This window comes from Lutjanus erythropterus, chromosome 1 (genome assembly GCF_056507025.1).
Source record: "Lutjanus erythropterus isolate fLutEry1 chromosome 1, fLutEry1.hap2, whole genome shotgun sequence".
NCBI lineage: Eukaryota > Metazoa > Chordata > Actinopteri > Lutjaniformes > Lutjanidae > Lutjanus > Lutjanus erythropterus.
The window spans coordinates 2,742,991-2,770,587 of NC_139317.1; the positions used below are offsets into that span (position 1 = coordinate 2,742,991).

General features: G+C 39.0%; 1 protein-coding gene across 3 annotated transcripts; it reads right to left on the bottom strand.

Moving 5' to 3' along the window:
* Positions 1–4,182: 4,182 nt before the first annotated feature.
* cttn (cortactin) lies at positions 4,183–26,322 on the bottom strand. 3 transcript variants are annotated; one of them, XM_084718224.1, is made up of 16 exons: positions 26,162–26,321; positions 23,588–23,691; positions 23,404–23,477; positions 23,182–23,311; positions 22,112–22,222; positions 21,444–21,498; positions 18,123–18,233; positions 17,083–17,193; positions 14,063–14,173; positions 11,115–11,225; positions 9,003–9,058; positions 7,859–7,928; positions 7,503–7,759; positions 6,510–6,642; positions 5,680–5,748; positions 4,183–5,029 (listed from the first exon to the last, which is right to left on the bottom strand). In XM_084718224.1, exons 2-16 carry the CDS (start codon positions 23,672–23,674, stop codon positions 4,893–4,895), a joined length of 1,623 nt encoding a protein of 540 aa, XP_084574350.1. In that variant the 5' UTR covers positions 23,675–23,691; positions 26,162–26,321; the 3' UTR covers positions 4,183–4,892. The 3 variants fall into 3 exon arrangements, with proteins under 3 accessions (XP_084574350.1, XP_084574368.1, XP_084574358.1); XM_084718242.1 differs by lacking the exon at positions 18,123–18,233 and having other exon boundaries at positions 26,162–26,322; XM_084718232.1 differs by lacking the exon at positions 11,115–11,225 and having other exon boundaries at positions 26,162–26,319.
* Between the last annotated feature and the right edge of the window lie 1,275 nt (positions 26,323–27,597).

Sequence of the window (27,597 nt, forward strand, 5' to 3'; positions counted from 1 at the left end):
ATCATCATCATCGTCATCGTCGTGGTGAAATCCACTCCACAGAAGCATCTCTTCACTGTGGTGAGGTTTTTACTTTTCTACCTGTCAGATGATCAGTGGTGTTCAGGTGTTGCTGCTGTCCTCCAGGTTTCTGACCTTTTCTTAAATCACACGATAAACAAAAACGATGTGTGAGTTTATTGAGCCAATCAGAAACAAGATAAAATCATCTTTACAAGTCTCATCACAAATGACGAGACCATCCTGAGCTTTCAACTTTTATTCTCACTTCAGAGTCAGGAATATTTCATGTCATCTCCATTATAAGAAAATTCCCTGAATTCAAAATCATACTTATGAAAAGTGTTTTATCAGCAAAATGTAATTAATGTAAAAGTCAAACCGTCATCTTAAAATGTTACTTGAACAAATCTGTTAAACAGCTGACGTGTTACAAACATATTTTTGCATGTCGAAAAAAAAACCCATTTCAACTAGTCACAACTGATTTACACATAATTAATTAACTTAATAATTTAAATATCAGTTAATCCCTTTTTTTTTATCAGTAAAAATAAGTTACAGATGTCTACAATTAAATTTGCACGTTGAAAAAGGATTGTGGCTCGTGAGAATTTAATTTCCCATCTCAGATGTCAACAATCTCATTTCTGATCTATTCAGCATCTCAACAAACCATGTTCTATATGCTGCCCTGAGCAACATATTAATGTTGGATATCATTAAAAAATAGTCGATGATTTTTTAGTATCTAAAATTCAATTCTGACTACTACTGAACATGAAATAATGAGCTTTTACTCTTAAGATTAATCAATTCTATTAAGCTTTTGTAATCAGAGGGGAAAATGAAACGTTTAAGTTGCATGTAATGAGTGAAAGTGTAAAGAGTACATTTAGCATTTATCTCAAATATTTAAGCTCTGATCAATATCTGATTGTGGCAGCTGATTTCTTCAGTGTTTTTGAGAGCTGCTAACTTATTCAGGTTTACAGTGTAAATATCTAAAATCAACATGTCAACTATTAAGAACTTAATTAAATCAAAAATTAACTTTTTGACAGGTGATAATAGAGTCTTTAATAAGAATTCCTGTTTGTCAAAATGAAATTGAAATCTATGTTGGCTTGGACTTCTAACTAATCAAAGTGCTTGTTGACGTCTATAATTACTGATTTAAAAGGTTTTAGTTGGTATTTAATGAAACATCTCAACCTGTAAAGTAATATTAGCTGTTAGTAAATGAATCTGAGTAAAAAAAAATTAAGACTTCGTGGTGTAGAAGTATAAGATGGTATGAGACACTCAAATAGTTATACATGAAGTAAATGAACTTAACTTTTCACCACCGTCATTTTTCAAAAGAACAGCAGGATCTGAAATGTTAGTGAGATCATGGCGTCCTCCAATGACCAATCATTTTAATTTGATTGACTCGAGCTCTTCTCATATTTATCTGTAATTCATTTTGTCAGCCAGTGTTTGTTTGTTGGAGATAAAAGTATGTTAATGTTGACGGTGGTGCATTTATTCAATACATACTTATTGTACTTTACTTGAAAATTTCCATTTGAGACAAAAATATTTCCACTTCACTTTATACTTCTGCTCCACGTTTAAGTGAAACAGATAATAAAATAAATTGTTAAAGATGAAACCAGTAGTTTTCAATATTTTTGGCTTTTGACTTCCTTAAAATCAGTGTTCAGCTGTTTTCATCAACCAGAGATATATTAAACTTTTCATTTAAATAACTGTTCAAAGAGGTCAGGTTATTAAATATTTCACACAAAAAGTAAAGATGAGAGAAAAATCCAATCAATAAAAACAGATTTATGAACCAGAAATAGCTTTTATTCCTTTCCTCTGTGAAAGGAGTGTGACTGTTAGATGAGGACAAAAACTTGTTCCACCTCGAGCTACAACAGCAAAACAATAATGATAATAAATCAGAAGTATCAACAATGTAAAGGTTTTATTATGTGTCATAAGTTTTAAAAAATGTGGTACTTTTATTTAAGTGAAGGATGTGAATACTTCTGCCACCACTGGTTGACATCAGTTATTGATTTTTAATATAGAATAATTATTTTCCAGAGCAAACAAAAGACAATTATATTGATTAACAGTTTGAGGACGTTAAAATAAAAAAACAACTTCCCAAACCAGCTCATCGTTCATAGTTTATTTATTGAAACTAAAAAAAAAGAACAAGCAGGTAATGATGTGACTCAAGCAAACAGAGGTACAGATAAAAATAATGCATTTGAAAAGGTCACTTTTTTTTTTATAAAACCCCAAAGATGAATTTAATGAAAGCCCTCACTCTCTCACACACACACACACACACTCACACACCTGTTTAAGCTACACTACTGCGATCCACAGACGGTCGTCTGTTAGAAATAATTAGTGTTTGGAGAATTTACACCAAAGCCTCGTCCCTTAAACAACAGCTCGGTTTACGTCTCTACTGCTGATCAATCACTTATTTTAAAGGTCACTCACTCTGAGGTCGGCACACTGTTCGGGTCGTGATGTCAGCTGTCGTCACGCCGCCTCACGTGTGCAGATTGACACATTATGACACAAAAACACCCCGAGCACCCACAATTACACAAGTCTGGTCCACATCCAAAGAAAACCACAGTGACAGGGAACAAAAATATGTTTTCAAATCTATTATTTCTCCAAGCGTCATAAATCAGGATCTCTCTGTACACGACTCGAAGCTTCATGAAGATGATTAAAATAATACTATGAGCTGCTGTAGTTTAGCTTGTGATTTGCCACAGCGGAGATGAAGTCTCCGTCACTATGGCCCCGTTGTTCTGTGAACAATTTAAACATCAGCAAAGGAGGAAACCTGATTATTGATCGTTTATAAATCGACCTACGACTGATGCTGAAGTGTTCAGAAAGAGGAGAGGGTGTTCGACAAGAAGCTCAGTTTCCCACAGAGAAGTGCAGCTTCAGTCAGGAGGGGAATTTAAACTTCTGTGCAACACAGCAAACTTCACGCACACAGACCAAGAAGGGTTTTATCAGCTTTTTGGTCCATACTGGATGTTCCTGCACAGTATGTAGCTGTCGATATATATTACAATCCAACTTTAAACTGCTCCTGCTTACATGAAGGTTGAGCTACTGAGCAGTGAGCACCCTGAGCCCCGTGCACAAGACTCATCTGAGACTTTTCATTTCATTACTCTGGTCTTTGGTGAAACTAAAATTCCTCTCTAACCTGTGAAGAAGCAGCAAAACCTGCTCATCACCTCACAAAGCTGAACTCAAACACTGTTTCTGCAACTTCTGGCTGTGAGGCAGGAGGTTAAATCACCTCAGGTCCAACACATCCATGTTGCATTTTGTAGCTTTAACTATTACACAAGCAAAGCTTTGTGCGTTTTAAAGGGTAATTTTGGCATTTTTCAACCTGGACCTTCCTCTGTTTTGATGTTTCAGTGATGGTGAAAATAATTTGTGAAACTGGTCCAGTATTGAGGGAGAGTGCTGCAGCCAGCAAGAGCTGAACTCAACTGCAACATAACCCACGCAGTCCACTAAAGGTGCTTGTTTTTGCCACCGACAGTCTCAGATTGAAGTTTTTGTTCGTTTAAGGAAGTACATTTTGTTTAACTAGAACAAGCTGTTATATCACTCTGTTCAAAGCAGCCAGACTCCATTTATAAAAACTCTCTTTGATTTGGATTTGAATTTATTTGAACACAGCTGGAAATGATCTTAAGATTAAGTTCGATTCATAAAAGATAGTGACCATAAAAACTCTGCTTACACACCAGCGATGTATCAATCTCAAACTTAATTTAAACTGACGGCACAAATGAGGGTTTAGTCAGGAATATCCAGGGACCAGAACAGAAAAGGAAACTTTTTGGAAGACTATACTGCAGTGATAGTGGAGGAGACTGAAGCCAAACACACAGCTTGGGAACATGTTGCTATTAATTCCTCACACCTTTAACTGATGAATCCAAACACCTTGTTCATAAAACTGATAGACAGGTCAACTCAGGCACGTGTCCAAAAACTGCAAAAACCCTCCATAACCAGCAGGAAAATCACCTTTAGTCAATTCCAAATGTTGTAAGGAGATAAAACAAAGTAAGGTTTTATGAATGAGGCTCCTGTTCTACCGCTGCCTAAGTCAGTTAGTTCATTTGTTTTTTGTGATCTAAAAGGTGGAAAACTTTTGAGGCAGCGGTAAACCACAGAGGTAAAACTGCTGCTTGTACTTTGAACAGAGTGATGTAGCAGCTATTTCTGGTTAAAATGATCTCTACTCTTTCACACAAAGGTTCGTCTCTGCAGGGATCTTTTTCATAAAGCTGTCAGACATCCAGAATAACAATCTGAGTCTGTCAGTGGCAAAAACAAACAAGAACTTTCAGTGGACGGACCTGGACGTTCTGCAGTTACCCAGGATTATGTTGCAGCTCAGTTTTACTTTTGCCAGCTGCAGTGCTTTCGCTCAATACTGGATCGATTACACAAACTGTTGTATTACGCACTTTAACACCAAAACACAGGAAAATAGGGTCCAGGTTGAAAAATATGGAAGTTACCCTTAAAGCCCAGGTAATGAGCTTTATATATTCTCTTTATATTGAATTATTCTGACTCGTCCTCCCTGTCTTCTGCTGCACGCAGGGAAACAAAGTGAATCTGGACTTGGTAGACGGGGGATGGAAAAAGGAGCAAAAGAAAGCCGACGAGGAGACCTGAGGACGTCTCGCAGTGTCAAAGCACTAAAGATGGGGTGAAGAGAGAAAAGACCAAAGAGTGGAAAAGGAGAGGGGATTTCAAACGGTCTCCTTCCTCTTTTTTTTTTGCACAAGGACAGGGACACAGGTCGTCTTGGTGGGGCGTCATCATTGCCGCACCTCCACGTAGTTGGCGGGGAAGAGGCCGTAGGCGCCTCTGCACACGCCTCGCCACCAACCCTCGTCGATCATCTCGATGTTGGTGATGATGTCATCAGGGTCGAAGGAGATCTCATCATCGCCGGCTGAAACAAGAAAAGACATCGTCATTAACAGAAAACTAATCAGCCACAATTTTGATTAGTGTTGGTACTTCTGATTTAGCTGATAAAGTGTTGGACACACTTCTGATCATAGACTCTGGAGGAACAATAAAATCATTAACTCACTAAAATCATTCATATCATATTCAAATCATATTTTGTTGATAAATAATCATGTAATAAGAAGGATAACGTACAGTGAGCAGGTGACCCTTCAGGATGATTCGAGACCTCCTGCATCACCCTGAAGGGATTTATTTCACAATAATGACCTGCTCACTGTACATTATCCCTGACATAACCACTGACATACATTAGTCTTTGTCAGACAAGGAATTTGTAACGTTGCTGCCTTCAGTTTTCTGTTAAAGTGTTGTAATTTTTGTTTTGTTCAAGGGTTATAAAGGCAAAAGCTACTAATGCGGCGTCTGCTTCTGCAGAGCTGTGCAGTTTCTCCACTTTAGACTGTCGATCTGAAGGTTTCAGTGGTTAACACTACATGTAAGCACGGCATTAGGGGTTACTTTGTAGTACTAGCTGAGGTTTTACTTTTATTTTGGTTGAAAATTTAGTTGTTAAAGATGCCAGTGGGGCCAAACCTTTTCATTCTGTGTCCCAGCTTTCAGTCTCACCTGCTTGGTAGTCGTACAGAGCCACTGCCGTCACCCCGAGGTCCTCACCGTACTCGTACTGCTGGGCGTCTGCAAGAGAACGATGGTTCGTTAGTAAAGAAACTACAGACCGACTCCGTTAGGCGCAACATTCTACAGAAGTCATTCAAGTCTCTGACTCAATTCTAATCTTTTCTTTTTCTTCAGGTGTTTTTCTTGAATTTTGTATCCTGTATTTTTCTACCTGGAGTATTCATACTGTCAGTGTTGTGTTTATTAGGTACATTAAGCTAAAACTAATGCAGCCTAATACAGCAGTCCTGCAGTAAATCTTCCCTTCATGAAGGTCACCATGTTCTGTTTTTGTTCAGACTGTTGTAGAGAGCTGCAGGATCATTGTGGAGGAAGATATCTGTAGTCTGACCAGTGGTTCTATTTATTTTGCTGAGGACAGATAAAGAACTGAAACAACACCTCGTCTACAGGTGTTCATGAAGGGAGGATTGTTGTCTTACACTACATTAGTTTTTGCTTGGTGTATCTAATAAACAACTGAGTGTGTTTTAATATTTTCATGAACAGTTGGACCAAAGACAATTTCCACCTTTGTGGATAATTAAGTTTTACTTTGTGTCACTTCTGCTTTTCTGTAAACTTTTCACAGCTTTAGTCTCAAACAGGAGGCACCTCTGATCTTCTGTCAGTAGGTGTGAAGCTGAAATGATTACTGGATTGACAAAAAAACGGCTAACCTACCCCACAGTTAATCCTAATGAGTTGTGTATCAAGAATGAACGCCAAACATTTGCTTAGACGACAATACAACACTACAAATGAAACAAGAGTCTCACCTCCTGCTGCGTTCTCCTCGGGGTTCTGGTAGAGATCCTGGTCCTCCTGCTGTGCGTACTGGTTCTGTGGCTCCGCCTCATACTGCTTCTCTCCGTTCTCCTCCGCAGCATCGTACAGCACCTCCTCTGTGTTCTGAAAAAGCAAACATCACCGGTTTAACTGAGATCTCTCTCTGCAAAGAGCAATAAAAAATACTGATTTATGAGTTAACAGCTTCAGTGTTTTACTAGCTTAATGCTGCTACTGACAGTAAGAGGCTGATCAACAAACCCGACGGTAAAACAAACACTAAAGGCGACATCAGAACAAGTCACTGCCTTTTTGTTGAGGATTGTATTGGAAGTTGTTTGTTCCAACTGCAATAATGTTTGTAGTTTACTTGCAGAGGTGCAGAAGCCCAAAGATTAAAAAGTTTCTCATTTAAAAAGTGTGAATCCACAAAACAATTAATTTCCTGAATCACCTATCAAGGACACTGTTCATTCTCAGCAAGTCAACACTTCTCTCCCCACATCCACTTTGTTTGAACCAGTCCAAAAGCTTCCAGTCAAGTTACAGCAGAGAACCATGAAGAACCAACATCATGTTACTGAGCTCAAGTTAGAAAAAATTATACCAAAGACCATTTCAACAACTTCCAACCTTGTTTAACATCTGAAGGTGCATAAAGAACAGTAAGCCGAGGCTCTGTTGTTAAAAGTTCATTACATTTGTCTAAGAGAGCATTATGACATCTTTAGGACTCACAACTCAAAGATAAGGACTTGAGTGCAAAGACTTACAAAACAATACCTTAGTCACACCTCACATCCAGCAGGTGTGACCTGCTCCTCTTTTATGGACCCAATCCATTTCATCCATCCCTGCTTTGTAATATTAAAGAAAGTAAAGTCTTACAGAATAAAATTCTGTGTCTCTCCACCTGAGAAGTTGCATCTTGTAGCTTTCATTGAACAGCACAGAGAATTCCTATAAGAACCACCACGACTCACCTGGTATGAAGCAGCTGGCTGGACTGGTGGAGTGGGAGTGGGAGTGGGACTGGGAGTGGGACTGGGACTTGCAGCAGCGGGGACGGGAGAGGGGGCCTTGGCCGTCTCTTGGATTTTACGGCGCGCCTCGTCTTGCTCCAGCCTCTCCTTGGCCTGTCTGCGCGCTCGCTCCTCCTCGGCCCTCTTTCTGTCCTCCTCCTCCTTCTGCTTGGCGATGTTCTCGAAGCGAGCCTTGATGCTTCCTGTGCTGCTGCCAGCTGATGAAGTTGGAGAGCAGGAGGACAAATAAACAATGTGGTGAGTTCACATGATGCCTAAAGTTCAGAGTCAAACAGCTGATGCCGATGAATGCTCACCAGCCTCCACAGGTCTGGTTTTCTGGTAAGATGGGCTCGGCTTCTCCACCTCCTCAAAGGTCCCTGCACTCTGTCAGCCAGAGACAGACAGAAGGAACACATTAACAAAGACAAAACACTCCAGGTGACCAGGGTAAAAGTTTTAACAAGGGATGGGTAATATAAATGATTTGAGAGATATCATCTTAGATTTTGTACATCGTTATCTTGTTCTATAGCATAAGTGTTGTCGTATCCTGGTTTTAAAAACTGCCTTTCAGTAATGCAGGGATGGATTTTTCTGAACTTATCAGACTGTGGACATGGACTGCAAAAGAAGCATTATCTAATTAAATATGCACTAATTTGCACACGTTTCCAGAACAGAAATCTGTGTCTCTTACACATTTACAACCTATATCCTTAAGAGAAATCTACAGATACAGATTTCCACTCATCTGAAAGAAGAAAGATTTTGGCGATTTTTCTTCCATAAAATGACCAGTGCATGAAAAAAAGACTGCTATGTTTTTGCATGATGTGTCTGGCTGATCAGCAGCAAAAAATGTTTTGAGCCGTTTACTTTGCTGTCAGACAACATTTTGGATGGGAAACCAACATAATATGAGCCAGATATTTGTCTCACCAAAGACTCAAAACACAGGAGTTTCTGGTTGACAACTGCCTCGATCTGTTAGTTTGTGACTTTGTGACTGTGTTTTAAAGGGTCAGTTTAGATTCACCAAACAAACCAACAGGTCATGGCAGCGGTAGACCAACAGAACCTGTGTTCTGTAAGGTAAAATGACTCATTTTGCCAATGGAGTCTGGTTGGTTAAGAGAGAACGATATCTGATTTACATAACAGCAGTTTCCTGCCAGAAAAGTCTCTCTGACAGCAGGGTTAAGTGATGAAAATATTCTTAAATATTCTACTTACACTAATATCATACACTTGAACTGATACTGATTTTTTTCCAAGTATCTACAAACATGTTACTGCTGACTCTGTCCATAGCAGTATATTGATTAGCTTCACACACCAGTACTCGTGCTGCTTCTCCAAACTGGGGGTGTGTCTACTGCCATCTACTGTAGGTAACACATTGACTGTGGATCTGTACCTCATACAACCACACTGTAAATATGCACAAACTCCTTTTACCTTATCCATGCGGTCATTCTGGACACCAAATTTCCCTCCAAATCCTTTTGAATAATCTGGTAATAAATGAGAGAAAAGTGAGGGTCAGTTTCTGTTTAACATTAATGACTCAACCACAGTCAGCTTCATCAGAACTTGTTTTCCAGAGCAGACTGTAAAGTTTATTTAAGTCTCTTCATTATGTCACACTGTTAGAGACATACTGTAGATTAGAACCTTCTCTGATCTGCTAAAGTTCAGATGAAGCAGACTGCGGCTGGTTTCACAGGAACTGAGCGACTGAACTGAAAAGAGCTGCTGAGGGACTGATGAGCTCATGCAAACCTGTAGAGAGGAGAAACAAAACAAAAACTGAATGCAGACAGAGACAGGAGGACTGACAGGACAGTCTTAACGTAAGCCAGACAGACAGGTCGGGGTCAAGCAGCTATCTTGGCTCAATGTCTGCACTGAAGATCAGCCATGTGTCTGTGTGGTCACAGCAAGAGCAGGGACTGATAAAATGCACTGAGGTCAGACGACATCATGCACAAACTGAACGCAGCAGCAAACAAATAGAATCATGGCAGCAACACAAACAGCAGGGGTGGAGGGCCGAGGTGATATACAGTCTACAATAAAAGTCGAACTTCAGACCACATTAAACTGTGAACACACACTCGATAATCTCATATAATGTAGTAATGTATGGGCCACGCCACAGGAAGACCTCTACATTTCTACATCTAACTTTCCTGCTCCTTTTGGACGATATAAGCTGTATATTAAGGTGCACACTGTTTGATATCACCTGGCCCAAAATTGAAAGCTGCCTGTGTCAGGGGATGGTCTGTACAAAATAAAATTATACATAAAACAAAAGACAATATAAAAAAGAACCAAAATTTTAAACTGGCCACACCTGAGCAGCACAGAGCCGACAACAAACTGCCTCATAAGAAAATAGAGTTAGTGACTATCAACTAAAATGTTGTTTCCATCCTACGTGTGACTAATAGTTAGACTTTGTAACAAGTTACAGAGATTGTCTGAAACTGCAGCCTAACTATATGATAACAAATCTCTTATTAAAAAGGGTCAGTTCACCCAAACAACAAAAACACACATCTTCCCATTAGGCCCTGGTGACATCTGGATAGTTTATGTTTTGTCTGTCAAAGAAACATTGTGTATTATCAATCATAATATATTATGCATTTGGTACACTCAACTGGGCAATTATTATTATTTGCTCATGAATATCATGTAGTATGATTTAAAAAAAAAAAAAAAAAAACTCCAAAAGCTACTTTGAATCTCAGCTTTGATTTTCTACAAAAGAAATAGTACCAATTAAACAGCTGACTAGTTAGCATTAACAAATTAGAGACTAACCGCCGCTACAGACCATTTTTCTTGCACAAACCTACAAAATTGTAAATATTAGTTGCATATTTCTTAAGGGATTAATATTGCACCAGTGGCAGGCAATATAGTATACTATTATATGAAATTATAATGTATATACTAATATTATAACATGAATATATTAATGTTACACAAACATACTATTGTATTAACATTACATTTTATTTAATGTTGTATGACACAAATACCCTGCACCTCTGTCTCATTTTTAGAGAAACCCTGGATTAGGTCTGTGGATTGTTTTGATACAATGAAGAAAAATATTTTAGTTTGTAAAATATGGATTTTCTGTATTTTTGGACAACACAAACAAAAAGATCATGTGATGTCACCAGAAGTGAGTGAGAAAGTACAGTATTTTTTTGCACTTTGGGTGATCTGGCACAGAAATTAGCTCGTCTCCACTGTTCATGTTAATCGGTTGGTGCTGCAGAGGTGGGAGGGAAGGTGTGCAACAGTGGTGTTGGAGGGTGTAGGAGGTCGTGGGGGTTACAGACAGAAGGGGTGCGTCTGTCAGGAGAGGAAGGCGTGTCCGTCACTTAAAAGAAAACAGCCATTACTGAGGATGAGGAGGGCGGAGTGAGTTTCAAGCTAGGAGGAAGCAGTTTTTTTTTCTGGAGAAAGGGTGGGGGGTAAGGATCAGGAGGAGGGGGGGGTTTAAATGGGAGGTGGGGTAGGGTGTGGTGTTCAGGGGGGTATCTGTGCCTTTCTGGGACTCGTGCTTGGCCAGGCTCTCCTTGTGCTCATAGCCCAGGGCACACTGGTCCTGCTTCTCCACCTCTACCCCATACTGCCCTCCAAACCCACGCTTATAGTCTGCAACATAACACACACACACACAAACACACACACATACACAGACAGACAAACATAGACACACATGACAGACACAAACACACACACATATATACATAAAAATAGACAAACATACAGAGACAATGATACCCCGGGCAGGCCTGTCACTCGTGCTCAGTGATGTGAAGGAGACACATTATGGTTTTAAAAGACGACATTTGAGGGAAAAACTTTAATATCTTCATTCTTTTTCACACAATGTTGATGATAAAGATTTAAGTTACTGCTGAGCTGCTTCTCAACATGATCAAGGTTGGAGTTTAAAGCTCCTTCCCTGTCAGTAAGTCGGACTGCTTGATAAGAGAACCTTCCTGCTCCAGTCAGCTCTCTGTGTACAGCATGAATCTGTCCCTCCTCTGTACCTGGTCTTTATTTCTGGTTCATTTCTTTATCAGCTGCCTCTCAGGAGAAAAGAATGTGTGTGACATTTAGTGACTCACTGCTTTGCTGTAGATGTGGTCTTTCAAAACAAGGTCAGCTGAACGCTGAAAATGCCAAGTTGTACATATTTTAGAGCAGCCAGCTTCTGAAGTGGGGCGAGAAAATGTGTAAATACACCAGAGCTGCAACAAGTAATCTATTATTAAAATAGTTGGTGTTTAATTTAATAATCGATTAATGGGTTTGAGTAATTTTGCAAGAAAAAAAAGTCTAAATGTTCTAATTTCAGCTTCTTAAATGTGAATTTTATTTGTTTTTTTATACTTCTCTGACAGTAAACTGAATGTCTTTGGGTTATGAGAAAAACAAGACATTTTAGGACAGCTTTGGGATCAGTGATTGACATTTTTCACAATTTTCTGACATTTTAAAGCCAAGAACTATTAATTGAGAGAGAATAATTCACCAGTTACTCAACTATGAAAATAATTGTTTCTTGCAGCCCTAAAACACACATCATGCACAAAACTAGAATTATAGAATCTAAAGTTCATATGATTCAGTAATTTATGGCTCATGTCACTGGAGGACTTCCACACTGTAAACAAAAAATCGTGTAGGATATTTACATGAAGCATTTACAGGTATGTCGCTTGACATCACCTGGCTCATGAAGGCTGTTTATAATGAGGAATAGGTAGACATTAACTCTTTTATTCAAGTCGAGGGCTGCACTAACAAATAAATAAAGACAAAAATTAAAAAAAGGCAAAAAAAAAAATGGCCTGCTATACATATTTTTACAGCAGACACCTTCCTAAACGGGATTTGTCGGCATGTATCACATAGTATCACAATATTTTGCATGGGAACATGGTATTGATGCACGGACACCGAGTATAAATCTTATATTATAGAAATTATTAAAATTGCAAGTGTGAATTTAACATTTCTGTACTAAAATCATAAAATCTATAGCTTTCTCAGTTCACTAGATGTTGCTGAATTTTCTTCTGGTGAGGTCAGCACAGGTCATGGTCAGTAGGATTAGTAAGTTTTCATGACTGTTGGTCAGTCTGTTGGCTTGACAATCCCCTTCTGCTGCCATGAATATGACTGAAGTGAGACGAACAGGCTAAAAACAAATAAAGTTTTCCTCTCAGGAGATTATTTGCAGTTGAAAAAGGTGATAACTTGCAATATGTTATTGCAGTACTCAATGTGATACTTGAGTATTGTGATTATTTTGTATCGTAGGCCCTCTGATAATTCCTATCTCTAGTAAAAAAAAAAATAAATTATTGCATTTACAGGAAGTGCACAAGTAGCTACATTTCCTGGTGTGTTTAACACAAACTGAGAATTTCAATCAGACCCGAGAACGGTGGTGAAGGGAGACTTTCTCTGTTGTCTCATTTCTGCTCCAGCCGTGGTTCAAAACTCAATTTCAATTTTGGTTTCTTTCATCTTGTCACTTCATTGAAAGGACAACGGCTCTGTTTCTGCTAGTTGCAGAAGTGCAAATGTGGCGAGTTTGTAAAGCGATTGAAGCGCTGGCCATTTTAATCTCCGCTCAACTGCTGTCAGATTATGAGTTCTGGAAAGTTATAAAGTTGCAGATGAATGCAGGCCACACTGACCGCTCATCTGAAACAAAATAAAAAGGATATTTCCATATTTTTTTTAACAACAGCACTTATTGACTGTGAATGGCAGCATCAGCTAAAGACCCGGCATGCAAATCTAAATCTGAGCTGTTGGTTTCACTTCCTCTATCTCAAGCTTTTTTTTTTTTCTTTTTTTTTTTAAAAACACACAGATTGAGGAAGTTGTCAACCTTTGAAAGACCACATCCAAAGCCACAGTGAAACCACATCAGAGCTGAACTGCAGGGCTGAAGAGGAAGAGGGCTTTTACAGTGAACACACACTGTGTGCTAAACTCAAAGCAGACAACTTATAACTGCTGAAGTTTGGTGGATTTTCTCCCCATTCGAAGTTCGGGCAAAAGTCAAACAGAGGTTTTGATGTGCAACAATATGAACAAGAGAAACATGTGATTATCAGTTTCTGCTCTCTGTTGAAAACAGTAACAGCTGTTGGAATATTTAGACTCAAGTAGAGTACAAAAACCGACAAGCTTCAGCTGAAGATGATTATTGTTAAGCTGGTATTGATTTTCTCCTGCTTGTGAACATAAAACACTGAAACCATCAGCTTGGCTCATATTTGCTTTGGCATCATTAGTCTGAAAGCACTGCAGTATATCTGAACACTAAGGATACAGTGTTTATTTGAGTATGGATGCCCCACAAGTAAAACCACTGATTGGCAATTACATGCATATCCACATCTACCTGTATATTTTTTAGATGGGTCCTGCTCAAACACACTGAGAAACCAGATCAGAGACAGTACCTTTCTGGGACTCATGGAGCTGTAGTTTCTCCTGGTGATCCCATCCCAGCGCTGATTTATCTTGTCTGTCCGTCTGCACACCAAATTTGCCCCCGAAGCCTTTCACATAGTCTGCAGAGACACAGAAGAGAAGAGATTAACACCTGAACATGTTTCTGTGATGTGATTTTGTCCTCTGGTTGAATTAGATGAAGTATGAGTGATAAAATCATCACTACTGATAAACTGCATCAATGAAAAACATTGTGATAAAGTAAATTCTCTGGTAATTCCATTGAGAAACTGGTTGTAGATCAACTAACCTGATAGGAATGGCTGCTCTTGGCTAAACTTACAGGGTAATTTCCAACATTTTCCAAAAAAAAAAAAAAAAAAATGTATAGACTCAACTCATAGAAATACACTTATTATGAAACATCTCTTATGACCCACTAGAAGAGTGTGGTGGTGTTTGTATCTGCAGAGACACTACAGCCCTCTGCCCGTGTTTCCTCATTGTTTTCTTGTGCTCGGGACATTTCACCAACACAAAACATTGGTATTTGACTTCCTGAAGCGTTTATGAACAGCTTGGACAAATCCTAGTGACTCTAACATTAATTAAAAGCAAATATCCAACAAAACATTTATGCTCACTGATATAAGAAAACCTCTTCTTATTGACAAATCCCCATTATCTCACAGTAACACCACACTGCCCTTCCCTAATCTGGAGGAAATGTTCACCATCATTACAGAAACTTCCTGAAATCTGATCTTATCTCAGTTTAGGATGTTCAGGATCACAGAAACGTTTCCTATCATATCTTAGGATAGGCATTTAGTTTACTACAGAACTGTCCTAACTGAAGAATCTCCTACGTTAGGGATCCTACATTAGGATGGCCTAGACCCTGTCCTAAAGTCAGACACTGGTGAAAATTGCTGCATCATTGTTGTTAGGTTGCTATGGCAATGACAACGAAGGTGGAGAAAAACAAACACTGAAATTCAGTATTGTGACTGAAAGGTGACTCAAACCGTGTGGTGATGCTTTAAATCTTTATAAATCCTTATCCTGGGCTGATAATTGGTATTACAACTTCACCAGAAGGTGGGGGTTCCTCTCCTTCATCAACACAATTAATGCCTCAGACTCACTGAAGCTAAAATTGAAAGCTAGTCTTCTACAGTCCATTAGCCTAAAGAATGTTGTGCATGAAAACCTGGACAGACTGAGTGAGACGTCACTGTTGGGTGGTTATCAAAGACACTAGCAAAGTGCATAAAACAAGCAAAGCAGACACATCAAATCAGAAAGGTCAGACCACTGTACTTAACTATAAATCTTTAAACATTACAATTGCACTGAAAATAACAGCAGCAATAAACAAGTTTGCTGATTTTACAAAAGTCCACAATTTAAAACAATCACCAGTTTTCTGCCCAGACGTGACTGAAACATAAAATAACACAAGCACTTGAGATTTCTTTCTGTAATGACACTTCAAGTTTACAGAAGATTCAAAATCACTAAATGTCATGTTTTCATAATGCAGTGCCTCATTTTTGTGGGAGAATGTTCATTGATAGAAGAGCTCAGAATGTCTAAATGGAAAAATCAGCTCAAAAACACATACAGAGTTGGAACAGATGTATCTATGGTGTGCTGTATGTGATGCTTACTGAGCCACTTCCTGTCACTGATGCAGCTGCATGATGTAAATATTTATCAACACAACCAGCATTTGTGCGGCATTTAAACTTCTAAACAGATACATGCATTCTGCACAGGCTGTTTTATCATTAGTGCATGAAAATGGCTGGCCTTGTTATCAGAGCATATGACCTGGTTATCACAGCCCGCACCACATATGCAAACACACCCCGGTGCATTGTGGGGAATTCTTGAGGTAATCTACGCCCATATCTATAAGCTGCAGTTGGCCAATCAGGCAGTAAAAACAGTGCAGGTGTGTCAGACAAGAAGCTGCAGGTAAAGCTGCAGGTAAAGCTGCAGGTAAAGCTGCTGCGCTACGTTCAAACTGAGAGACCAGACAAGTCAGAACAGACATGAAGGGTGTGACTCATTCAGGCCCTCTGGACACATAAACTACTGATAACAGCGATCGCAACAAACAGAGAGTGATGATGACTGATGACTCGGAAAAAAACTGACTGTTTTAATAGTTAGTCTGTGTTTTTTTTACTCATGAAAACAGACTCACCTGGCTGATGTAGAAACCATTACACATAAAACAAATTAAATATTCTATATCCTGAACATTAATATAGCAGCAAACAACTATTTGCTATGTAAAGATTTAGTGGAGTAATGGCCTCCTGAGCAGAGAAAGAAGTTACACTCCCTCTGTGTGTGTGTTGTAATCTGAGCTTCTCTGTTCTTTGTTTTGGTAGCTAGTCTGCTTAGTTAGTGCATGCAGCTTTGAGGAGTGCGATACAACATATACAGCCCTCACTTTATACTTTTTTTTTAAACAGAAAATCTACATTTTTCTATTTTATTTTTGTACTCACATATGTATTAGGGCTGCAACTACCAATTATTTTCTTAATTAAAGGATTAGTTGTTTGGTCTATAAAATGTCAGAAAATGATACAAAATGTCAATCATTGCTTCCAACAGCCGTAGATGACAACGTCAAATGTCGTGTTTTGTCCACAATCCAAAGATATTCAGTTTTCTCTCATAGAGGAGTAAAGAAAACTGAAAATATTCCCATTTATTTCATATAAATTATTGAGTTTTATTTTGTTTATGTCGAGCTCAAATGTTTTATGATCATCTGCAAGGTAAAATCTCTTTTTATATTTTTATTAAGAGTCCAACTGATACCTGTGTCAATATTTGAAAGTTTAAAAAAATCAGACGACATGGCTGCAGTTTTTTTTTTTTTTTTTTTTTGCACATGCACAAAGCAGAACATTTTATATTTGGAGGATAAACTGATGACTGCTCTCTGATTTGTTTTTCATATTTCCTATGTTTTTCATGTTGCTGTGTCTGCGATGATACCCACCTTTCTGTGACTCGTGCCTCTCCGTTTTGCCCTGGTACTCAAAGCCCACAGCACTCTTGTCCACCTTGTCGGTCTCGACACCATACTTGCCGCCAAAGCCTTTGGCATAATCTGCCGGTGGCCGGAACAGAGCACAGGAGAGGAGGGGGAGACGAGGGAGAAAAAAGAAGAACAAAATTAAAGCAGGAAGAGGTGAGGCAGAGTTTACCCATCATCTCCCCATGCAACTACACTTTAGATATAAAATCAGATTTAACTCTGGTGTGAATCAATAATTTTGTTTTGTGTGTGTATTTTATTCTGTCTCTGTTTTTTAGTCTCATTGTGTAATGACACAAAAGAGCCTATTGTAATTCTGAGCATATTTTAGAGTTGGTTATCTGCCATTTAAAAAAAAAAGAAGTGAACTGGAAGAAAACCGATACCTTCACAACAAAGGGCCTGTTTAAAAGGAAAAAGTACACCAAATTTAAATATCCCACTCCCCCACAAAACCAGCTGGGTCAGGCCTTGAGCCACAGACCGGAAGGCGCTGGCAAGTCTGTGCCAATCAGCTGAAATCTGAGACGAGGAGGGAACAGGAACACATTAAAGGAGGCAGTGTTTCAGAGAGGAAATGGCCACCTACGTCCAAAAAGACTCCCAAGTTCTTAAAAGTCCTCTGAGACAGATGTACTGCATGTGTTATCTTACAAAAACTATAATAAAAGTGTATTATTTGACATTGGAGCAAACAAACGTCACATCACACATGCAACTGAGAGTTAAAATGAAAACAAAGCCGTTGTTTGCAACCTTGTATAAGCAGGCAAAGGCTGAGGAATGGAGGAAGAGGAAGAAATGCAAAATAACAGGATTTGTCAGGACCTGCGCTCACTGAGTCAGGCCAAGTTGTTAGCATGAGTGTGTGTGAGAGAGAGAGAGAGAGAGAGAGAGAGAGAGAGAGAGAGTGTGTGTGTGTGTGTGTATCCATTAGCCACATTTTCTCCATATTTCTCCGGGTTAATGGGAATGCCGCATGGCAGGAAGTCACGACAAACCTTTCTGGGACTCGTGTTTCTCGGTTTTGCCCTGGTAATCGAAGCCCACTGCGCTCTCGTCGACACGATCTGCCTGCACTCCGTATCGCCCCCCAAACCCAGTGGTGTAGTCTACACAGCAAAGCGGGGGGGCAAGGGTCAAAGGTCAGGGTGAAGCAGCATGGCAGCAGTGGTCACAAAGCAGCCCAATTCCAAATTTCCCACCAATATTTACTGACATTAAATGAAAACATTTATAAGAACATATTCACTGCTGTCATTATCACACAATCAGATTATGCTGGTCTTAAATCCGGTTCCTTTAAAGGGATAGTTCAGATTATCTGAAGTGTATGAGGTTCTTATCTATACTTAGTCTATTACCTACAGCAGATGGAGGTCGACACGCCCCCAGTTTGGAGATGCAGCAGAAGCACCACTGTAGGAAGCTAAGCAATGTGCTGCTGTGGACAGGCTAAGCAGTAAAATGTATTTTGGACACCAAAAAATGATCAATATCAGTTTAAATGTGCATTATATTTAGAATATTATCGCCACTTTACCTTGCCGTCAGACAGCCTGTTGTAACAGGTAACCACCGTTAAATAAAACAAATATCGCTCTCTCCCAACCAACCAGATATAAAATCAGTCATTTTACCACACAGAACATGGGAGTTGTTGGTCTAGTGCTGCCTTGATCCGTTAGTTTGTGTGCAGTCTGACTCATCAGATGCATACTGTGGGCATACAGGAAGTCTGCCTTTGGCTGCTTGTTTCAAGCAGCATCGTGGTGCCCACTTTCAAAGCCCCCTTCGACGCTACTTTACAGCAGCACCAGCAGAGTGTGTTAGCGTGGAGCCAGACTGTTCAAGAGTGCTGATCACTGGCTATGCAAGAACAGCTTGTCTGTGTTAACATGTGACTTCTGTAAATCTAAACTTTTATAAACACCAAACAACACAAACAAACTAAGAAATCGAGGCTGTGGTAGACCAGCAACTTCTAAGTTCTGTGAGTTAAAATGACTGATTTCACCAAAGAACTTATGTGACTTTGGAGATGGCGGTATAACAGGATGTCTGACAGTAAGGTAAAGCTTTAAAAATATTCCAAATGTAGTGTTTACTTTAAACTGATTTTGTTTTGTGTCTAAAACAAAAATTGCTGCCAACTCTGTCCACAGCAGTGCATTAATCTCTTCCATGCTGGCACTCTGCAAACTGGGGGGTATCAACTGACATCGACTGTCGAACATACACTGACAATTAATAAGCAGCTCATATAACCTCACTTCAAATAAACAAACAATCCCTTTAAGGAGTTAGACCGTGTGTTGTCCTGCTGGTGGTTTAAAAACAAAGATCTGCACTGCAGTTTGACAGTGACAGTACTGGATTGGAATTGGGCAAATGTTCAGCACTTGTGTGCAGGTACTCTGGAAGGGATGAAGGCAACACAAAGGTGATGACAGTGTGGCAGTCATGAGAATGCAGCATCAAAATACTAAAAGCTAAGAAGCCAGAGTGGACTCCCCGAGCCCTGGGGTCCCTGTTCATACTGTACACGGTGCAGTGTGTAAAGATTATGAACAGCTTTGATACATCCTCCCCAAAAGGATTATAATGCGACACTGTTTATCTGTTTATATAAGAGACAAAGTCGCCCATGCAACCTTATTTCAGAAAAAATTCTGTATGGTAGTCAACGGAAAGAGAGTTTGTGATCTCAACTGAAACGTGCCATTAATTAATGTACAAATTATATCACAAGAAAAGTTCCATGTTTAAATATTAAGTGTAAAGACAGTAAAATTATCTGTGTGAAATAACTCAGTTAACTACATCTCTCATCCCACACGATATACAGTACCAGTCAAACGTTTGGACATCTTCTTATTCAGTGTTTTATTTCTAATTTTCTGCTTTGTAGATTAAAATTGGAGACATCAAAATTATGAAATATGGAAAAAATATGGCATTATTTGTGCAAGATGATGTCATCAAATGTCTTGTTTTGCCAACAGGACAAAGATATTCAGTTTACTGTCAGAGAGGAGTAAAGAAACCAGAAAAGATTCACATTTGAAACTAAAATCAGAGAATTTTAACTTTAAAAAAAGACTCAACACAATCAATTAACAAAATAGTTTGCAATTCATTTAATTGTCCATTAATAACGGATTAATCATTGCAGCTCTTTTATTTTATAAAATTATTGATTTAGTCTGTAGTGACAAAAAACTGAATAATGTCCATCTCAGTTTCCCAGAGTTCAAGTTGATGTCTTCAAACGTCTTGCTTGAAGACCCAAACATAATTAATTTATAATGATTTAGGAAATTTCTGATTGGTGAATTACTTAATTGATAAATTATTAAAGTATTATAATTTTCTACATTTGACCAACTGATTAATCAACTTTTTTTCCAGCTCTTTGATTCCATCAGTTTTGTATCCCAAATGTTGGGTTTTTTCAAATGATTCAATATAATAAGAGAAATATTTTCTTACAAAAAAGGGCAATTAATTTAATTTAATAATCCCTTCATCAATCAATCATTGCAGCTATAGTTAGGACATAACTTCTGTGACTTTTCGCCGTGTAGTCTTTCTAATTATGTGAGTTTGATGACATACTGTGACTTTCTTAACTTGCAAATTTATCTTTTAAATTGATAAGTATCATATTTGTTCATGGCACATTTCAAAAGGAGCAAAAAATGATTTCTCTCTTACTATTCACTACCATACATATTTTCTCTGAAATAAGGTCCCACAGTGGTCCACAGGAAGGGGAGGGACTTGTCTCTTTATACCTTTACCACTGAAAGTTACAACCTTTACTTTGTTTCAGTTTAAATCCAATGTGCTGAAGCACAGAGCCAAAAACAGTAAAACATAAAACTGTCGTGTTTACAAACTGCCCTGTAATGTACAGTATCATATGCCTGGAAAACAAATACAAAACAACAGCTTAACTAGCCATTAACACAGTTTCCAAACACGGTGTGTCTGTGCAGCAGATCCTGGCAGAGCAGAGATCAAGCAACTTCTGATCAACACAACAGGAGCACATGGGGTGCAGCTGGCCGGCGGCCAGAGGCTCATCAAACTGTTTGTGCTGGAAACGTGTCTCCTGTAGGCCGTTTATTCTGCTACCAAAACATAACTGGCTGATAAAAAGGGTACAGATAGATGGTGAATTTAGAATAGTGTCCACTGAATAAGCTACTTCCGTGTCTCTGATACGATGACATAATCCTGGGATTCATTCTGACCAACTAAACTGCAGGTGATCTGCAGCTGAAAGTGATGTGCAAGAAGACAACAAGTGACTTCACCTTTCTGCGAAGCGTGTTTCTCCGTCTTTCCAGCATACTCAAACCCAACAGCTGACTGGAAAGAGAAGGGAAGAAGCAACACAATTAGTCTACTGATTTCTTGCATGTCTTAAAGGGACGTAGAGCCATTTATCCATCTAGATAGTTTTGGTGCGAGTTGCAGAGTTTTGGAGACATCAGAGTGCCGAAAAAATACATTTGAAAAATTCACCACCAGTGAGAAACGTCTGTGGAATATCCTGAGTTACTAAGTCATCAATTCTGCAAAGAAACATTGCTGCTAAATTTTTCAAATGTTCAAATATTTTATCACTTTGACCACAAGCAGAATGCCAGTTAGTCCCATTGTACTGGAGAGAAGAGCAAACAGCTGACGTCTCCAGAACTCTTTAACTCACACCAAACTATCTAAAACTGTGGATAAATAGCTCTACAGGTAAAGCCCGTATCATTGATTTTGGGGTGAACTGTACCTTTAACCCTGTATGTGCATGTTTTATCTCTGTCACAGTTATAATATTACTACATGATGATGAACATTTCCTGGAACTGTTTCAGTCCAGCTGTGTGTTATTACATTAAAAGAAGGGAACCAGCAAGTAAAACCATGTGTGAAATAAAGGAGATATTGTTGTTGCTGTTGGGTGGTGAACAGCCACAGGAAATACCCGGTCAACACGGTCAGATTGCACTCCAAACTTCCCCCCAAAGCCCTTAGAGGTGTCCGTCTGGGAGCAGTGCTTGGACAACTTGCTCTGGTAGTCGTGACCCACAGCAGACTGTGAAGAAAACACACAAAAAGACACAATTTCAGAACATGAAAAGGGGCAGCGAGGGACCATGTGAGGAGGGGAGGGGTCATGAAAAAGAGCAGCACAGCTGGAAACAGCCAGCGGTTTGAAGAGGTGGCATCTGACTCATCGGTGTGGTGTAAACAGTGCTCGGTCATCACATTCATGCTGCAGTGACCACACGGCCCAGAGAGAGAAAGGTGTGGACGGACGGAGCTGCTTGCCAGGAAAGATTATCGAGTGTGAAATGGTCACAACTGACTCAGCCTGTTCACACAAACACACTGAGGTGAACATCATTTAGTTGTTCCTGCTGATAATATTGGCTTCATAGATTTTTTTTAAAAAAGAGCCCTGTTTGAAAAAATGAAAAGCTACAAAATGGTGAATATTTTAGTAATACAAACCCCGATTTAGCAAGCTGGTTTATTTTTAGCTTCTGCTGCAGGAAAAGGCTACAACTACAGCAAAACTGGTTTCACCCCTCAAAGGAAAGAGGTGCAAGAACTACAACCAGCTACAGCTGCAACGATTAAATCGATTTTGGAATCAATTAATTGCCAAATATTTTGACAATCGATAAATCAGTTTGAGTCTTTTTTGAAGAGAAACATCAAAATTCTCTTATTTCAGTTTCTAAAATATGAAGATTTTCTGGTTTCATTCTTGACTGAATGTTTGTTATGTACAACCTTGACAGACGTGACAAAATAATTTTCTGTTGGACAAGGACATCACAACAAGATGAAACCCTGCTTGGTTAAGAAACCAGTTTTTTGAACACCTAAGACTTTGCTCTCAATTCCTACAATAAAAACACGTAACTTGTACAAGGTGAACAGACAAACATCTTTAAGGATGTCAGGCTCCTTCTTCAAATGGACCCAAAACACAAACGTTTCATCTAGTATTTCATCTGTGAGCACAGGTCTGCTCATCCTTCTTACCTTGTCCATGCGGTCCTGCTGCACTCCAAATTTTCCTCCATATCCATGTGAGGCTTTTGGCATCGTCTCCAACTCCTTCTGCTTCAGGCTGGTGTGCTCCGTCGACACCGTCTCACGCAGGTGGTGGATACTACGCAAAGGAAGGACAGAGTCAGGAGACACATTTTGGTGCTTTACACGTTAAATTCAGTACCAACAGAAAAAAATGCTTTTCTTCCTCACTCTATGTGCTCCTGATGTCCTGAGCCCGACACCGTCTTGGCCCCCCAGCGCTGCTCCTTCTCCGATACGTCATTCTAGAAAAAAATTAAAGGCAAGATCAAGAAGAGTGAAGGATGGCGCAAAACTGCATGAGCAAATAAGAACCAAAGGGGAAGTGGAGGGGCAAAGAAGAATGCAGTGGCACCTCAAAGTCGGGGTCGGTCTCCCAGTCGTCCGCTCCGTCGTCATTTACGGCCACATTGACTGACTGTCCTGCTGCTGCCTTCCACATCTTTACTGCAACACACACTGGAAAATAAAGAAGGAGAAAAAAAACAAGATTTATACAGGCAGAGTGATCCGAATTAAGTCTTTAAGGATAAATTTAACACTTTTACAAAGCTGAAGAAGGCTGTGGAGTACGGTTGAAAGCTCTGGGAACAGTCTAGTCAGTGGACCTTATTTTTAGATTATTTACAGCAGTTTTATGTCCCAAAGATTGAGATGTTTTAAATTTATCTGTAGAACAACTATCACATGTACAGCTGGAAAATTAGAAAGTTATGTTTTATAGTGTTGAGCCGACTATCCCTGGTCTAAGGACAACAGCAAGACCAATTTATCTGTCGGCCAATATTATCAGCCCATGTTGGCCTATCACAGCTAAATCAGTCCATACTGGTATCAGGATATGTGCACAGATACGAGAACTTTTTTTTAACAGAACATAATGCACTGTTTTTATTTGTTAACTTTACAGACAGCATTCTGTGTATATTCGTTCCTTTTTAAAAATTCTGATTTAATATGCACACATGATTTGCTCCATTTGTGTTTCTTAATTCATAAGTATTAAAAACAGTGGTGAAAGTTTACTGTTTCAGTGCCCTGATATCATTTTGGACAATAACATTTATTATTAAACTGTAAAATATCCTGCCTCCATCACATATCTTTGTTAACCACATTTGAGGGATCACTGCAAAAATATTTATGTATACATTCTACTTTCTGTATATTATATATTAATTGAAATTTTATCAAAACCCCAACATGGCTTTCTGCAATTTTCAGACTGCAGGAGGTGCGATATTTGTTAAAGGCAATATGTGTCTTATTATTCTTTTTTTTTTTAATTAATGAACGTGGTGAGGCATAGATGTCCTGTCCTACACCAAAATATCCAATTGCAATTATTTTGAATGATACTTTCAATACTAGAAAGAATTATTTTTTTTTAAATTTTTATTACGTTCAATGAAAAACATTAAAATGATTGTGTTGCGATTTTTGCAGGGATTTCTACCAAACAACCTTTTCTTAAGTTGCAGTCGGCCATATTGTGATTTCGGTAAAACTTTGATTAATTGTTCAGCCCTGATATGTACCAGACAGACATGCTTTGTTTCATCTGGAGAACATTTTTTTTAGGCCTGGCCATCTATGCAGCACTACAGTTTTTTCACACATTTTATTTTTTAAAAATTGCGATCTGGATATTGCACTTGGCCATATAACAGTTTCAATAATATTGAAATAATATCGGACTGCAGTTAATTGTGCAGCCCTAAATGAAACAGAGCTGCTGCAGAGCTAAAGGATGCTTGTATTAGTTTGTTTGGTTCTGGGTGATTTCCAGTGATTTGGCATCAACTGAAACAAAGACGTCCTGTACTGACCCTCACTCCTGACTCAGCACAATGTGGCCAATCAGCATCTGTGTTCAATCAGAGGGAGAGAGAGGGGGCAGAAGACGTGGCTCCAGTCACCTCAGGAGGAGACTGAACCAGTCCTCAGACCAGGAAGCAGCCTGCTGGCAAGTCCCAACTCTGAGTTACATGACAGGAGTGTGTCCCACCACACAACCAACCAGCCAACCAACCAACCAACCAACCACACCCATCTGCTTCTCACATCCAAACCCAACATTTTCAGTCTTTCTGAGGGTGAAAGGTGCAGTCAGGTGAGACTGTGAGGTGTTAAATAAAGTCGAGCAGCTGGTAGGACTGACGCTAATTAACTTCTACTGATGCGTCAACGTTATGAAGGGACACAAGTTAGCTGGTTTGACGTTAGCTTAAGTTAATGTCGGTTAGTTTGCTCCAGTCAAAGTAGGTCAGGCTACATAATTCAGGACCATCATATTCAAAGCTTTAAGTATAATTTCCTCCATTAAAACGCAGTTAATTAGACGGTTAATTAAGCGATTTGTTCTGACACAATTGTCTGCCTACGGTCTTTCATGTTATCATCACGGTTTGGAAACAGGACGTGCACCGTGTTAGCGGTTTTATCGACACACAGAGAGTTAACGTTAAGTGAGCAGCAGTAAAATTTGCGCAATTCAGCTCATAAAATAAGAATAGTGTTGTCTGTGGCTGCCCGTCTGTGGTATTTCCTGCTCCAGTTTTCCATAGCCGTGTCTAGAAGGGAACCCGGGAACCGTCAGAGATCTCGCGAGAGTGACACTTTAAACCCATATCACGATCTTTCTCTAACCCTAACAAAGTGGTTTTGTCTCTAAACCTATTCAAAAGCTAACAACGTCGTTGTCGTTGTATAATTAGTACATAATTAATTTGTACAAAGTGCGCACTGAAGAAACAAACATTTAAATCTCGCGAGAGTTTCGCAAGTCTTGGGTTCCCTTTCTACACACGTCCGTTTTCTAGTTAGCTCGTTGGCTAACAGCTAGCAGCCTTCTGAAATGATTAACTGACAGAGCGCGGCGCGCTGAGCTGTTCACAGGTAGACATTTTAACGAAGCGTTCATACTCACCGTCTGTGACAAAAGGAGCTCCAACCACAGTCTGAACTGAACTATAAAAACCCCTCCTGCTGGATGAATTTTAGTCCGTTCACACCTCCTCGGGCTCTGATGGAGAAACTGAACTAAACTGGGATCTGCTGGATCTCTTCCGGCTCTCCCAGTATCCCGTTCTCCGCCAGTGCTTACGTCACGAATGGGCGGGGGATGTAAAATGAGGTGATAATTGTAGTAGCCTAAATTTGATAAGAAACCCCTGTTATCTCCAACATACACTCCCATAGATAAAATCTGTTTTTTTCCCCCAGTTATTCTGGAAATAATTCTATAAAAGCTCTAATCCAAAGCCACATTAATACATTACCATATGTGATTTCATTTTGAAATCAGTTTGTGTTTTGGAAGAGTGTTGGTTCACAGAAGCTTAAGATGTATACATGATCTTTATAATGAAAAAGACTGAGTGTGTCTAAGTTCTATTGTACAATGTAATGGAAGAAGACATTTACCAAAAATAGAGATGGGAGACGCCTAATTTCGCCTAATTTCTCCTTTACACATTTCTCCTTTCTGATTAAAATTCTACCAAAACAAAAAAGTTATTTTACAGTCTGCCGTTTTTCTTTCAGCCTCAAATGGTTTATCTCAAAGCAGCTTTTTACAAAAAGGACCTTAAGTTCTGAAGTTTTACCTAACTGCAAATCTTTTGCTGTGTTAATTAATTTTCCCTCTTTGTGTATATATAAAAATCATTAAATTAATTGAGGTGAAAGTGAATGATGGATAAAATTTGCATTTTGCTGTGACCAATTTTTATTTATTTAATTTATCTTTTTAATTTTGGGGGGGTGTTTCGAAAACCCAAAATTCATATAAAGAAGAAACGTAAATATTAAGTAAATTGAATTATTTCAACTAAAGATTTGTATTTTATTTTTTTTTTTACTATTATTATTGTTATTATTGTTGTTATTGTTGCTATTATTTGTTATTTTTTATTTTTTTATTACTACTACAAAAAAAGGAAGAAAGTCAAATTTAAATGAAGGAAAAATCTTTAGGGAAAGAGAGAATTTAATTGTTGCGATTCCAGACATTTTTTTTTTTTTGTGACCACAAATGGCTCATTTGATATAAAGGTTGCAGACCCCTGAACCAGGCCTGTCTGACAAAAATAATGATGTGTTGTGTTGTAGGCCACTGCACTTTGCCCAGGAATAAAACATTCTTAGATCTTTCTTAATCCCGTTTCACAATGGCACCTTTTAGTCCCATGTTTAGTCCATTTTCAGGATATGACCTCATAAACTCTGAGATAACCTTGCTCTCTGTTGGAATGTGCCAGAATTGTTCTAAGAAGGTTCTAAGAAAGCTGTTAGCCTGGGAATAAGTGCAGTGTCAAAAGTCAACGTTTGTTCTTTGACTGTTCTTGATTTCTCAGGTAACAG